The 14,986-nt window shown below is 36.1% G+C and overlaps 1 protein-coding gene across 8 annotated transcripts in view; it reads right to left on the bottom strand.

Moving 5' to 3' along the window:
• The window catches only part of LOC126197937 (peroxisomal acyl-coenzyme A oxidase 3-like), a 95,642-nt gene extending 81,036 nt beyond the window's left edge, over positions 1–14,606 (bottom strand). Inside the window, exons 1-2 of one of the 8 annotated variants that reach the window (XM_049934680.1) lie at positions 14,211–14,606; positions 3,006–3,137 (exon numbers count right to left, since the gene is read on the bottom strand). In XM_049934680.1, the coding sequence (XP_049790637.1) occupies positions 3,006–3,125 (120 nt within the window). In that variant the 5' untranslated portion in view covers positions 3,126–3,137; positions 14,211–14,606. The other 7 variants (XM_049934684.1, XM_049934677.1, XM_049934678.1 and 4 more) reach the window with 7 other exon arrangements.
• Between the last annotated feature and the right edge of the window lie 380 nt (positions 14,607–14,986).

Below are 14,986 nucleotides of genomic sequence, written 5' to 3'. Positions count from 1 at the left end.
TGGATAGCGTTAATGATGGAGCCGTCCATAAGGTGGCAGTTGACATAGAAAAAGGTGGCTTGTTGAGCTGAGGAGGACCACATCAAGTGCATGGGAAGTGTGCATTTCGCTCTCATTTAAATATATGGCTGAAAGGGTCAGCCTTCAGGGATTATGAAACCAACCCTGTCGTCCAGGACTGTGTGCCACAAAGAGCACAGATTTGCCACGAGATGGGGAAATTCACAGGCGCCCATTGTGCTGAACGATGCCTAACCGCTGTAGTGCGCGAGTGAGGCAGACACGAACCTACGACGTAGGGAAAACCCGTAGAAGCTGTTTGTGTCCAGGGAGATGTAGAAGTGTTAAATATGGTGAACCTAAGATTGGCCATAAAGGGAAACATTTATGAAAACTATTAATTCTGTAGTAATTAAGGGAAAGAAGCCACAGTAATTTTAATCTACCATACTTCATGAATTTTCATGGTGATCCCAATAAAGCTTGAATATTGATCATATGCATAATAGATTAGGATTTACTGTTAAATTAAAATTAACAAGTTTTGTAACAAAGACCTGAATGCTAAAATCTGAACTCTCTAGTCAATCTTAACGATCAACATTTCATATAGAAGTGCATCATTAAAATGACAAATGTTGTAACTATCAACTCTCTAACTTTATTTGTTTAAAAGATACAGTAAATTTAAATTATCAGTATTTTCAGTTAAGCATCAGATCATCATTCCCTCCACACAAAACATACTGAACGTTGACAGCATGACACCTTATTGAATCATTAGGTAATACGATATTTGTTGTAAAGCTTAGTGCATAATAGTTACTTTATTTCTTTATTTATTTATCAGAAAGCACAGTGGTGCAAGGCTATCGGTCATGACATTGAAAGCCAAGAGAAATTGTATTGGTTTCTATGTAAAAGAACTTAATGTTTATTATGTAATGGGTATTATTGTTACTTTATTTAGATTATGAAAGTGGTCAAGCTTTGATTATTTAAATATGTTAAAATGTAAAATAATGTAGAATAAGCTGTAGCCAATCAGATAGACAGCTTCAGGAAAGGGAACTGCCCTAGTCAGTGGAGCGAGGAGGTTCGGCGCGCAGGAAATGCGGCCGGGGATGGGTAATGGGACAGTGCTGGTGGAGATGTGAAAGTGGATGGTCGGTCTTTAGGTAGCTAGGAAGTGAAACAACTTATTAAATTTCGTGTTGTGTGGTATCGCGGGAGCGGTAAGCAGCCACATGTCTGGTGTGAACTTTTCGTGTAGTTAACGAGGTTGAGTTTTGGACTTGTAATTCTTGATGAGAATGTGAATGACTGAACTGTATCAAATAGATATGGGCTCGAGTGTAATAATAATTCTAAATAAGACCACTTTCACTATTAGTTTTCTTTCTGAATAAACATTATTCTAACCAAATCGCAACTGTGTGGCCTGCATCATTTATGGGTCGTTAATTTATCTCCCTATAATATTATTACTGTTGTAATATGTTATATTAACGTTGTGTGTTTCATATAATTTTGTAAATTTGTCATCAGCCAGATAATTTAACCAAAGGGTCACAAATGTATAATTTAGGCGTGTAATGTGACACGAGCGGTTCAACGCCTACACGAGTTTGAGCCATGCCATTTCAATGAAGAGGAATCGCAAGTGAGCCCGAACATCTTTGGGATGTTAGCTCCCAGTAGAAAGGCAGAGAGGAATGTGTGCAAGATGGCCTCACCCTCAGTCAAGATTACAAAGGTGTCGTCAATGAATCTGAACCAGATAAGGGATTTGCGATCCTGGGTGACTAGAAAGGATTCCTCTAGATGTCTCACAAAAAGGTTGGTGTGGAACATGCTGTTATAGAACACCACCTTTCCAATTGTCCAACTGCCTCCAAATCTACAATCACTTTCATGGTCACCTGCATTCTCAGTCACAATTAGTTCTGTTTTGAAGGCATCATCTACAAACAAATCCATGGTACAGCAAAGAGCACCAACATGGTACCATACTACGATAACCTATTCACAGGTCATCTACAGAAATCCCTCCTAACCATGCAGAAAACCAAACTCCTCATTCGGTTCAGACTTACGAATGACACCTTCATGATATGGAGCAAGAGTGAGATCACCCTACAGATATTCCTCAACTAAGAACAAACCTTTGGAAAATGCAGACTCAGGCAGGACTTCTTGTGTCATTGTTTCCAACTTAACTGTAATGAAAGATTACAGGCTGTCGCCAAGAAATCTTTAACCCTTACGTCAGTTGAGTTGATTTGGGACCCAACATAAAAAAAAAACATTGTGAATATTCACTAAAGTTCATTTGATGTGAATTAGGGAAAAGAAACACATCAAGCCCTGGCTGCAGAAAAAAAGAGGCACCTAGTTAATGAAGCTCATGGAAACTCTCCAGGCATTAGATCATCCATCGCTAACAGCTAAGATGATGTCTCCTAGGCATGGCCATCTATCTGGACAGACTAAAAAAGAACATAAATCCATGGCCCAGTTCAAACATAAATAATATAATTGTCCTTTTGAACACTCACCATTACAGGTGCAGATAATATGTTAAAATACAGCTAACAGTTCACAAAATCAGAAGTTCCTTACTTAATAATATTCCACAATATAGAGTGTACAATAAAATTTAAAAACAGTTGTTATGTGTATTTTTCTCTGTCTTAGTTTGCCACAAGTGAAAATATTAATAACACACAAAATCACAGATTAAGAGAGGAGACCACTAGAAAGCTCACCCACAATATTTGTCTGAACTCCAAACTTAGTGACATTCTCAGTTTTTAGCAGGTTTATCAGTTTGTTCCCTACTCACATTAACTCAACAGAATCCACAAAAAGAAAGATCATATAAAGAATCATTTAGGGTCGGTAATCTTGATACACATATTTTTAGAGAAATATGAAAAGCATAATGGCAGATGACCTTAACAGTTAATTACCTTAAAGAAAGCAAACACTGAAACATAATTTACCTTCAGTTTAAGAATTTCTTCATTATCCAGGGAAAATCTCAGTTTGTCCCAGTCAAAACTGGCTTGCTTTCGGTACTCATTGAGAGGTCCCGAGACGCTGAATGGCTTCTTATCAGACATCTTGATGGTGTTCTGTCAAAACAAACATAATATTCAATCAGTAATGCAGAGAGGACATAAAATGGAGAAAGAGATTATTTAATACTGAATTACTCATCAAATGTTGTATTTCGGTATAAAATGTGTAATTTTATATCTTGTGTTGCTGCAAACTTTCATTTGCTAAATTTCATTGTTAATTTCGCATTATTTTACTCCAGATGAACATAACCAAAAACAAACACTTAAATACTGATCAAGAAGACAATTCACCAATTACTTTGAAGGTAAGGTTTTATGTAGCAAGCAGAAACATAAGAAGAAGTGGATACAGTTGAGCTATCATACTTTTGTTCTACTTTAAAAGAAAAAATACTGGAGTTTAATGTCCCACCAAAAACAAAATAATTACAGATTGTGTTCGAAAATACAACAGCAGCAAACTGTTTGTACACTTTCCTGTGCTCCATGGAAGAGTGAAATTTCAACAACTGCTCAACAATCAGTTCTTAACAGTAATTGGTGGCCTGTCTTCTTGATCATTACTTCTATTAAAGCTAAACCTTTTTTACATAATGAAAAATAATGTTATACATAGATTTTATGAACTGCATGAGATCACTGAAAGCTAAAATAATCTTCCCACATTGTCATTATTTAAATCTGACAGTCTTGCGAAATTGAAAATGTAATCAGTAACAGTCAAAGACAATTTCATACTTGGAGTGTCAGTTTCAAATTCAACTGGTGTGCCATGGTAGACCTGAAATGGTTATGCAGAACAGCACTTTTACAACCTGTTACAAACAATACTTTTCACTTTACAAATATAATAGACTGATATGCCCATACACTGAAAGGGATTCTAGAAAAGAACTAATTATATACTGTTGTATGTGCTATCAAGAATCTACAAGGATTGGACAAAAACAGGGAACCAACATGAGAAATGCAAGCTTAAACATAAATGATGATGCTAGCCAAGCCTGCAGCTGGTTCTGTTGTATTTGACCATGAATGGCGCTTGTATAATGTCCACAATATGTTGCAAGTATCAGTAATGGTCAGAACAGAGTTCTGTGTGGTGTGAGGGAATTAGGTTGGAGCTAAGTGAATTTGAATCTGGGCAATTTGTTGGTGTTCATATGGTGGGTGCTTCTGTAACCAAAGTAGCTGAAGTGTTTGGTGTTTCAAGAGGCATCATATTGAAGATTTATACTGCAGACATGTTAAGTGGAAAAACATCATTCACTAAGTTACAATGTGGACAAAAGTGTGTGCTGAGTGATTGTGACACACGCTCACTGAAGACTGTGACAAAAAACAAGAGGACGACAGCAGCAAAAGTCATCGGAGAGCTCAATGTCATACTTGTGAACCCTCACAGTGCCACAACAAGACGGGAGCTCCATAATCTGGGAATTGCAGGATGAGCTGGAATTCAAAACAACTCATCAATGAATCAAATGTCTCTAATAGGAAAACGTGGCACTGAAGCCATAAAACATGGACTGTGGAGCAATGGAAGAAAGGCAAATGTTGGATAAGTCTTGTTTTACACTGTTTTCAACTTCTGGCTGACTTTTGATCTGGCATAGGTCATCCCGAGCCTACAAGATAGACTGCTTGTTGCCAAGATTGAAACATGGTGGTGGTTCAGTGACAGTTTTGGCTGCCATATTGTGGTATCCATGGGCTCCATGGTTACTCTGCAAGGGTGCATTAGTGCCAGGATTATGTGCCCATTTTCACAGAGCAGGTCAATCCCATGGCACAATACTTCACTATTTGTTCTTCAACAGTTATGCTATGTTCCAAGACAATAGGCCCTCCCGTGCACATAGCTGGACTGTTTTTGTAAGCACAGAGATAAACTGTCACATTCCCCCTGGCCACTAAGGTCAGTAGATCTCAATATTATTGTGCCTTTATAGTCTGCTTTAGAGAGAAGGCTGTGCGATTGCTATCCATGTCTATCATTGTTACCTGAACTTGCCACTATTTTGCAAAGAATGACATAAGATTCCCTCAAAGACCATAATGGAGCTGTATTTATTCAATCCTATTAGGCAAATCACATTTAAATGCCTGGCAGAGGGCTCATCGAACCACCTTCACAATTCTCTATTATTACAATCTCTTATAGCGCACGGAAAGAATGAACACCTATATCTTTCCGTACGAGCTTTGATTTCCCGTATTTTATCGTGGTGATCATTCCTACCTATGTAGGTCAGTGTCAACAAAATATTTTCACATTCGGAGGAGAAAGTTGGTGATTGGAATTTCGTGAGAAGATTCCGTCACAATGAAAAACGCCTTTCTTTTAATGATTTCCAGCACAAATCCTGTATCATTTCTGTGACACTCTCTCCCATATTTCGCAATAATACAAAACGTGCTGCCTTTCTCTGAACTTTTTCGATGTACTCCATCAGTCCTATCTGGTAAGGATCCCACACCACGCAGCAGTATTCTAAAAGAGGACGGACAAGCATAGTGTAGGCAGTCTCCTTAATAGGTCTGCTATATTTTCTAAGTGACCTGCCAATAAAAAACAGTCTTTGATTAGCCTTCCCCACAACATTTTCTGTGTTCCTTCCAATTTAAGTTGTTCATAATTGTAATAACTAGGTATTTAGTTGAATTTACAGCTTTTAGATTAGACTGATTTATCATGTAACCGAAGTTTAATGAGTTCCTTTCAGCACTCATGCGGATGACCTCACACTTTTGTTATTTAGGGTCAACTGCCACTTTTCGCACCATTCTGATATTTCTTCTGAATCGTTTTGCCGTTTGTTTTGATCTTCTGATGACTTTATTATTCAATAAACGACAGAATCACCTGCAAACAACCGAAGACGCCTGCTCAGATTGTCTCCCAAATCATTTATATGGATAAGGAACAGCAAAGGGCCTATAACACAACCTTGGGGAACACCAGAAATCACTTCTGTCTTACTCGATGACTTTCCGTCAATTACTACGAACTGTGACCTCTCTGACAAGAAATCACAAATCCAGTCGCATAACAGATGATATTCCATAAGCACGCAATTTCACTATGAGCCACTTGTGTGGTACAGTGCCAAAAGCCTTCCGGAAATCCAGACATACAGAATCGATCTGAAATCCCTTGTCAATAGCACCAAACAATTCATGTGAATAAAGAGCTTTTGTGTTAATCATCTATCAATTGCTCATAATGTATCCGACTGAAAACTCTGTGCCTTTCTTGCCATCAAATTTTCAAATTTCACTGTTTGATTTGTTTTGTTAGGCTGAAGAAGGAAGAGGTATCAATGGTTCTTTAAAACGAAGCTTTAAAAGAAAGAAAGAAAGAGAGAGACCATCATGTTTTGTTTTTATTTCTTCTGTCTGCAAGCAAATCCACCAAAAGTGTTCACCAGTATATAAGGAAATTTGTGTAAATGCACAGAAAAGGTAAAGAGATAGTGTGGCAATAATCCAGGACAATACAGATTATGGATGTTCATTTGCATCCTGTAGTTAACATGACACTGAACAAATCTATGTAACAATTCTGATAACTCAATGTATGTCCATGAAGCCACATAAAATGGGTCATGGTTCCGTACATGGAATTATCAGCAACAAGCTTCATCCTCATTACTGTACACAAACCATGTGAGTGCCAAAATTAGTTCTGGAAACTTAAATGTGATTATTCATAATTTGATTAGTTTCGCACAATGTCTGTGCAACTGGATCCCAAAACAGTCACTGACTAGAATAACAGAGACATGATCACTTGCCACTACTGTTTACTGGGCCCATTTTCTAATGTAGGTGAAGCTGTTTCTGAAAAGAATACTCACTAGGTATGAATTTCATTCATTCAGTACTCTTATTTCATTAATCCCATCATGGTGGAGCTCCATTGAGGATGTGGTATGAGTCACATTATACTATAAATTATTCTCAGCCTTCTTGTTGCATCAGATCTGAGTGAAACATCAAGCATTCAAAGATCACTCCCATTGCATTTATCAGTAGCAAATTATCATTGTGGCTTCTGATGTAGTGGCCTTTTGTAGCCCATGTATGGTTTTGTGATTAGTCAGTGAATGTTGTCATTTTGTCATGCTACCATGGATTGTGTAAACATTTGCACTGGTGGTGCGACTTCTCCTGTAGAAACATGAACAGTTCAGTAAATTTCTTTGTATCTACTCAGTACCTAGAGCTGGCTTCCGAGAACCACGAAGATTATAGCTGCTGTCTCATATGAAGTTGTTCTTGAATATTCTAATTACAAGTTGCACATCGAAAGGCAGGTGCAACCACTGCAGGCTGTTTATAGAAACTACATTAATAACAAACTACGACTAACACTAACTGACTCACACTGACAATATGAGAATCATGTCTCCATTGCTTTCTACGTATGTATCAAAGAAAAATTAAATTGAGAAAACTAATAAATTGTGAGACAGAATTGCTGGCCAGGGACTTATCTTCAGGAGGGGATATGAGTGGTGATGCTAACACGCATATATAAAAGCAGAAATTACACACTATCCTCCCCACAGAAGGAACTACTAGATACAAAAGTTCAGACAGTGCATCACTATCCTAGTCTTTGGAACTTGGGGAGGATAGTGTGTCACCTATACTTCTGTGTATCTTTTGGCAGCACTATACATTTTGTTTCATGGGGGTAAGTACTAGTTAGCAATTCTATCCCACAATTTATTACTTTATATACGAACATGTATGTTAGGAGAAAATCATATACTTTGAAAAAAATCCATTGCTGGGTCATTCCATGTCAAATCACCACACCTATTTTACCTCACCATTTTAGATTTTGCTAAAATTTAGTATACTTAAAGTGGGTGCTGAGAGTAAGAAAAATCCCAAATTTCAATTTTTTATCTCAAACCCTTCCTGAAAAATCGCTATGTAAACTTTTCAAAAACCAGCCAAAAATGTGTGAATGGACTTTTTTTAAATTGCCCTAGGAGCTGCTCTAATTGAGCTAGAGAGCTGGGAAAGGTGTCATTTTGCAGCATTTTGCATGCTCTTTCCAGGGATATACAACAAAACATAGCTTCTAATTAATAACCTTTTTCATAATACTAATTGATATTTTTATGTAATTGTTTTACAAAAAGTACATAATTGAAAATTTTCACAATATTTCCACGACTACTTCATACTGTTGTAAATCACATGGCAAAATATAAATGTGGGATGATAATGGGAGTTGTGGTCCATGATGTTTGGAATGAAACTATTAAAAATATTAAATACATAATGCTTGTTTTTGAGTAACAGGTGCCTATACATACCTAAATTTAACACATTAGGTACTAACAGTAATTCTGAAACAACTTTATAGAAAGTATACATTAACACTAACCTGAGGCAAAAACTAAGTTTTGAGTTGAAAGCAGTTTCCCAATAAATTATCTTGGAACTTCACAGATTACATTTTAATTAAGCCGACTGGGTTTGCTTTACATCACTTTCATTAAGAATATTTGTTTGTTCTCCCTGTTGGAGTAAATGGATTTACTTTTGTGAGGACATCCACAACTGACACCCACAGGACATCTGCATGTGCAGGATAGGAGAATGACTTAGCTGGTCCACAGGGATGAAGAAAAGTTATTCTCACTTCATCAAGTTCTTTTTTTTTTCCAAAAAAAAAAAAAAAAATTTACCCAAGCCACCAGTTTATGCCCTATACAGTGGTGACATAGCCTGATACATCTTGTAACTTCAGTTTGTCTGGTGATGTAGTTACTTCCTTCTCCCAACTCTGCATCTCACCTGAAGGTATTTGACTGTTAATTTTGATGTAGTGTTGGGAATTAAAGTGTGAAATTGCTGTGTCCCTTTGATTGTCAATGCCTCCTGAAGCCGGGTTTTTAATAATATTTCTGAAGCAGCATACTCTTCTTGAGTGGAATGTGCAAAATCAACATTTGTCACATTATCTGCCCACTCAAATAGATCTCGTGGGGTTTGGATCTGATTTTGGTACGGCCTTTGCAAACTTGCACAAGCTGCCAGTCTCTTAACTGAACCCCCTACTCCATCCCAAGGCCCTTTTCCATGTGCTGTGGCTGAAAAGTGTCACTCAGCTTTTATGTTGAAGTCTTCCTTATGAAGGCAAAGTTTCAGGAAGTTTTTCATATTTTTTTGTGCTGAGCAGCATAAACGCCAGAAAAATAGTATATCTTTTTTGGAATCTTTTGAAATTTAATTGTTAGATAAGAAATAAGCTTCTTTTGAAAGGTGTAAACCACAACTGTATTGTGCTCCAGGCAATCGGAAACAATGACAAAGCTCATATGCTCAATTTTGTCTTCCTGTTTGTAATATATAACAAAAGGAGGAATGGTAATCTGTTGTCTCTTCCAGTGGTAACTCCGAGCTTCATCCTGCAGAACTATGCTAGCCTATAATTTTCCGTAAAATCACATATGACAACAAATTCAGATTCCATAAGGTTTTCTTTTGTGGAGTTAAGGACTGTTCATTGTTGCTTGGCAATGAAGTTATGCCGAATCAAAGTAGACATCTCACTACAAAATAAATCTATGAATTCTTCAGAAGTTTTCTGAACACTTTCCAGATTACAGCGGCCAACTGACATCTGCTGTCGGAACTGAACTCATTCAATTAAGTTTTTGTCAAAAGAGCTTTGTAAAATTTTACATATGACAGTTTCTCCTGGGCAATATTCACAGTTTCCCATGTTGCAATCAACGTCTTTAAAATGTTTGTTAACTTCTTCAAGGTTACACAAAATAAGTCTTTTTGATATTTTTGTTTTACTTCCACTTGTTTCCATAATTGTCACCATTTTTAATACCTGGCATTGCCCGGCTAACCTCACCATTTTCATAAAATGAATGTACAGTTTTGACAGTTTCTGTTGGTAAACACTTCCCTGGTTTTGGGTTTGGACCTTTGATGAATCCTTTCTCTTTCAAAATTTTTTTGGACTGATGAACAATGTAATTAGGAACATTAAATTTCCTCATTTTTCTGACACTCCACTTTTCAGGTAAACCTGTAAGAATCATTAGTCTTATTGCTCTGCTTATAGAATTATTAAAGTTTGTTTTGAGATTCTGAAGCATGGATTCATCAGTATCAGTATCTGACGAAGTTTTAGCCGCAACAAAAAGTTTACGTGTCACTGATGAGTTTTTAATTTTTTTTAATTTTTTGATTTGGCGTAACACATAGATGTTGCTTTTGTCTTATCAATTGGGGACTCGCCTAGTTTTTGAAGTGATGTGTTAAGTGTTTGAACAACCACTGAAGTTGTAGTGAAGTCAGGGTCTTGGTCTGGGATGATTATCTCTGATCCAGAAGAATCTTCTTCAACACTTTTATCACTGATGGGCTCTGGTGTATTTTTCAATGTGGTTACATCTTTCTTACATTTATCACAAATCCTGCCACTACTAGGTATTTGTGGAAATAATCTGGGCATCCATACTGTGACATTTCTCAGTTTTTTCTGTCTCTAATAAAATGATTTGACTTCTTCAATGGATTACAAGACAGCACTCTTACAGCACTGCACTTTTTACTTGGTTCCATATTGATACAAAAACCACTTATAAACTCTCCTTCAATTTATAGATTTACTTGTAAATGAACTATTAAATATACTAGATACAAACTCCACTAAAACCACAGTGCTCAATAATGCTGTAGGCACACTAAGCCTTAGAAGGTAACAGTCTTATATCCTCTCGACAATGGCTCCAGTCTTACATAGACATTTACTCAGCCTTTGTACAGTGGCTAAAGTCTGTGCTAATGAAATACGTATTTTTGGACCAGAAGTATTACATCTGTAGTCTCCTTACACGTTTTTCGCACCTTATATAAATCTTAGCTATAGGTCCTCAACATTTCGTTTTGCCAGTTAATAGACTATTAGTTTAAACTGTAAGAAACTAAAAAAAAATAAGCAATCAATTATAGAAAATGTTGTTTAGTGTTGTTTCAAGAAGGTGATGTTTTAATATTTCTGGTACTTTTTACTTAACTTTCAGTATATTTTAATGAAATTCCTGTTTGTTAAAGGTAAGTTTGGTCAAACTGCAGCTCTTAGTAAAAAACAAGAGTCTGGAATAATTTTTTTAACAATGAACCCATCATCATCCCACATTTATATTTTGCCATGTGATTTACAACAGTATGAAGTAGTTGTGGAAATATTTTGAAAATTTTCAATTAAGTACCTTTTGTAAAAAAACTAAATAAAAATATTAATTATTATTTTGAAAAAGGTTATTAATTAGAGGCTATGTTTTGTTGTATATCACTGGAAAGAGCATGGAAAATGCTGCAGAATGATACCTTTCCCAGCTCTCTAGCTCAATTAGGGCAGCTTCTAGGGCAATTTAAAAAAAGTCCATTCACACATTTTTGGCCAGTTTTTGAAAAGTTTACATGACCATATTTCAGGAAGGGTTTGAGATAATAAATTGAAATTTGGTATTTTTCTTAGTTTCAGCACCTACTACATGTATAGCAACTTTCAACAAAATCTAACAGGGTGAGGTCAAACTTTTATTTAAAGTGTGTTGATTTGACATAGAATGACCCTACTCTTCAGCACTTAGCTGCTGTTTTTATCTACTGATTTACAGTAATCCTATATGTAACTTCACTGTTTTCAGATAATGCTTTCAGCTGTCTATGTACTGGAAAGATTAAACTTGCAATTAATGCTAACTAGAATCAATATAAAATATGTTAACAAATTATACACAGAGCAGCTAATAAAGTATGGCACTCTGATTTTTAATATTTGAATTCCCAATTTCTGATGAGCATGAGGGTACACAATGCCATTCTACGTCCTAGACAGGGACAAACAGTCTATAAGGAAATTATTTTTACTTCTTGTATTGTGGTTGTATATTTTACAGTTCAACCTAAGTTCACTGTCACGAGATGGTGGTGTTACTATATAGAAATCAACATACACTAGACAATTTCCGTTTTGACCACAACTACAGCACTCGCCACAGAGACAACTTCAAACTTCCAACACATCGTTTAAAACTTTATGCCCAAACGCCAGAGTATATGGGGTTAAAAATTTTCAATAAAATAAAAGGCAGTAATATATTTAAAATGGAGATTGGTTCACTGAAAAGATTGCTCTTTACTCTCCTGGTGGAAAAGTGTTATTATTCTGTCGATGAATTCATTGAGGACAGCTTCACAATCTGAACACAGGGATTGTAATACATTTATTATTTTATGTACATGTGTAGCTGTAACTTAGAAATGTAAAATATAATGTAAACGTTTGTATTTCTCTTAAAAAAGTGAAAAAAGTTTCTTTTGTAAACCTTGACATGTATCCTGTACATCAAATCAAATGATTTGAAAATTGTATGTAATGAGATGAATAAACCACATAACACATAACATAACATATTAATCACAAAGACCATTGGAGAGAAAATATATTGGTATGAATCTAAAGGTCCTTGAAAGGGTTTTTTGTAAAAGTTTTAGTTAGGCCTATCAACTTTACATAATATTATTATTACTGCACACTTCTGAAAATATACATTTATGACCTCAGCTGCTTCCCCAGATCATTATGTCATAGTACAGTGTTGAGCAAAAGCATGGAAGCAATCCCATCTGCATGGCAATATATGAGAGGAGCTTTTAAAAGCAAATCAAGCAGAAATGAGTTTTTTCTATATAGTTATCAAGATATAGTCATTAGTATGACTAACTGTAATTTGCTGTTAGCATAGGAAATAGCCTGACTTGTCCCAGATCCCCAAAGCCACCCATTGATGGTTAGAGCTTCTAAATGTGTATGAATGAATGAACATAATATACGTTTATAGATATGAAAAATCACTTAACAATACAAACTTTCTGTCATTTACAATACACTATGACAATCTAATGCATGCTAATGAAAGCAATATTCTCAACACCGAAGCCTGGTTTCCAAACTAAAAGATGGAAGAGCGTGATGATGTAGTGGAAAGGCATACATATGGTTATGGTCCTAATCTCAGCAAAATTACTGGGTGTGTATGTAGAGTGTGTAGTGACATTAACCAGAAGTGTAACATTGGTTTTAGCCTTATCAATTAATTTGTTTGCCAGTACCTACAGACGACAGATATTGTACAGAACATTCAAATATTTGTGAGACTTATCACATACCATAAGTATGTCCTAGTGTTCATTAATTAGGTACTGTAAACTATTGTTATGTTTTACCTTTAGATTAATCTAACCCATCTTTCAAATAATAACAATTATCTACGCTTGAATAAACTGACTAACAAAAGCCTATACTTATTGTGCCTCTAATTGTGGTTCAGAGTGGAAATGGAATGCTTTTTAAGTTTACACCGACACTTCCAATAACGTTTATCGATGTTAAGGATGAATGTTCCCTATTAGTTAGTGTAATTCTGTTTAATTCTGCTATTTACCAAGGAAACTGACATAAAATTTTGTTGTGGCTGCTTAATGCAAATGACCCATAGCGCAAAATATTTTTGGCAGATCGCTGCATTTCTGAAGACAGGTCGTCATATCTTTAACAAATTGCTGCTAATTTGATCTACTAATGCTTTTTTTACTGTAATGACACTATCATCACACGCTTTTAAAACGTTGTATCATTTGTCTCCACTCATATATAACTGATTAAATCTACTACAATCTAAAACACACCTTGAGCGCCAGCCCGTTCGAACTTTCCGCCTATCACTGTTGGTGTAGATTTAGTGCAAGACGCTTTTCTCTAATTTCTGTTGTAGTTAGGCTTTATCAGAAGATAATGGTACAGAATCGCGATAAGCACGGAGGTCGTTTGATCGTTCATGCATTAATGTACTCCTGAATGACTTCGCATATTACGCTAAAGACGTTAGTGCGTGCTCACCACTTGAACTGACTCTCCAATCATTAAAAAACCCTCTGGTTTCGCTACATTTTCGCAGTGACCTATACAAACCTAAAAAAGAAAAGCAGTAACTATTCACAGAAAAAAATCACAGTTTACTTAAATCAACCTGAAAATATCGCTAGACTTATAGATGTTAATCGAATTACTTATAAAGGAACAATCCGTATGTCAGTTCTCAGCGTATTCAAACTGTGAAAGTCATGACTCCTTCACAGCAGTTACAGTCATCACTACTTTGCACGAATACTTTTAAAAAGAAATTAAAAAAAACTGTAAGTAGCGGCAGTGACACCAAAACAATGGTGTGAAAGTTACCGTCCTCTTGGGAAACTACGATTTAGAGAAATTGAAAATGGAACGTAAGACGTTACTATCTCGCAATAATTTCACCGAATCAAGCAATGTTCTATGCAATTGGCCATATGTACTATGCGGTTTCTACGAACAAGGATTATTTCTACAAACAAGGATTACAGCGCATGAAGATAACACTGTGTTCCCAGCAAGATTCCGTTGTATGTTGAGAAATACATATTATTTTCTTTAGTACGGAGAGTCTAGCAATGTGTGTTACATAAGCATATGAATCGTGTCCCACATTACTCGTTACTAAAAAAAAACCTTTTCGTCTGCTACACGCTGACATTTGCTTTACGTTGTGCGTCGTTCATTTGTTTTCGCAACAGGTCGACAGTAGTAAAATGCATGGAGTAAAAAGAGAGATGCTAGATTCACCTCGGTGACACTTCTGAATGACGTTACCACAGTGTGACGTTAGATTGGATTAGGTTAGGTTAAATTTGCGTTCCATAAACCCAAAAAGTGAGATGATTCTCGTGGGTGTGGAACATGGCCCCAAAGTATAACATAAAACATTTGAATATAATACTTTCTATCCTGATCATTTGTCGGGGGACTGTCG

This window comes from Schistocerca nitens, chromosome 1, assembly GCF_023898315.1.
Source record: "Schistocerca nitens isolate TAMUIC-IGC-003100 chromosome 1, iqSchNite1.1, whole genome shotgun sequence".
Lineage (NCBI taxonomy): Eukaryota > Metazoa > Arthropoda > Insecta > Orthoptera > Acrididae > Schistocerca > Schistocerca nitens.
Note: the sequence above shows the minus strand (reverse complement) of the source record. Positions and strands in the feature narration are given on the sequence as shown.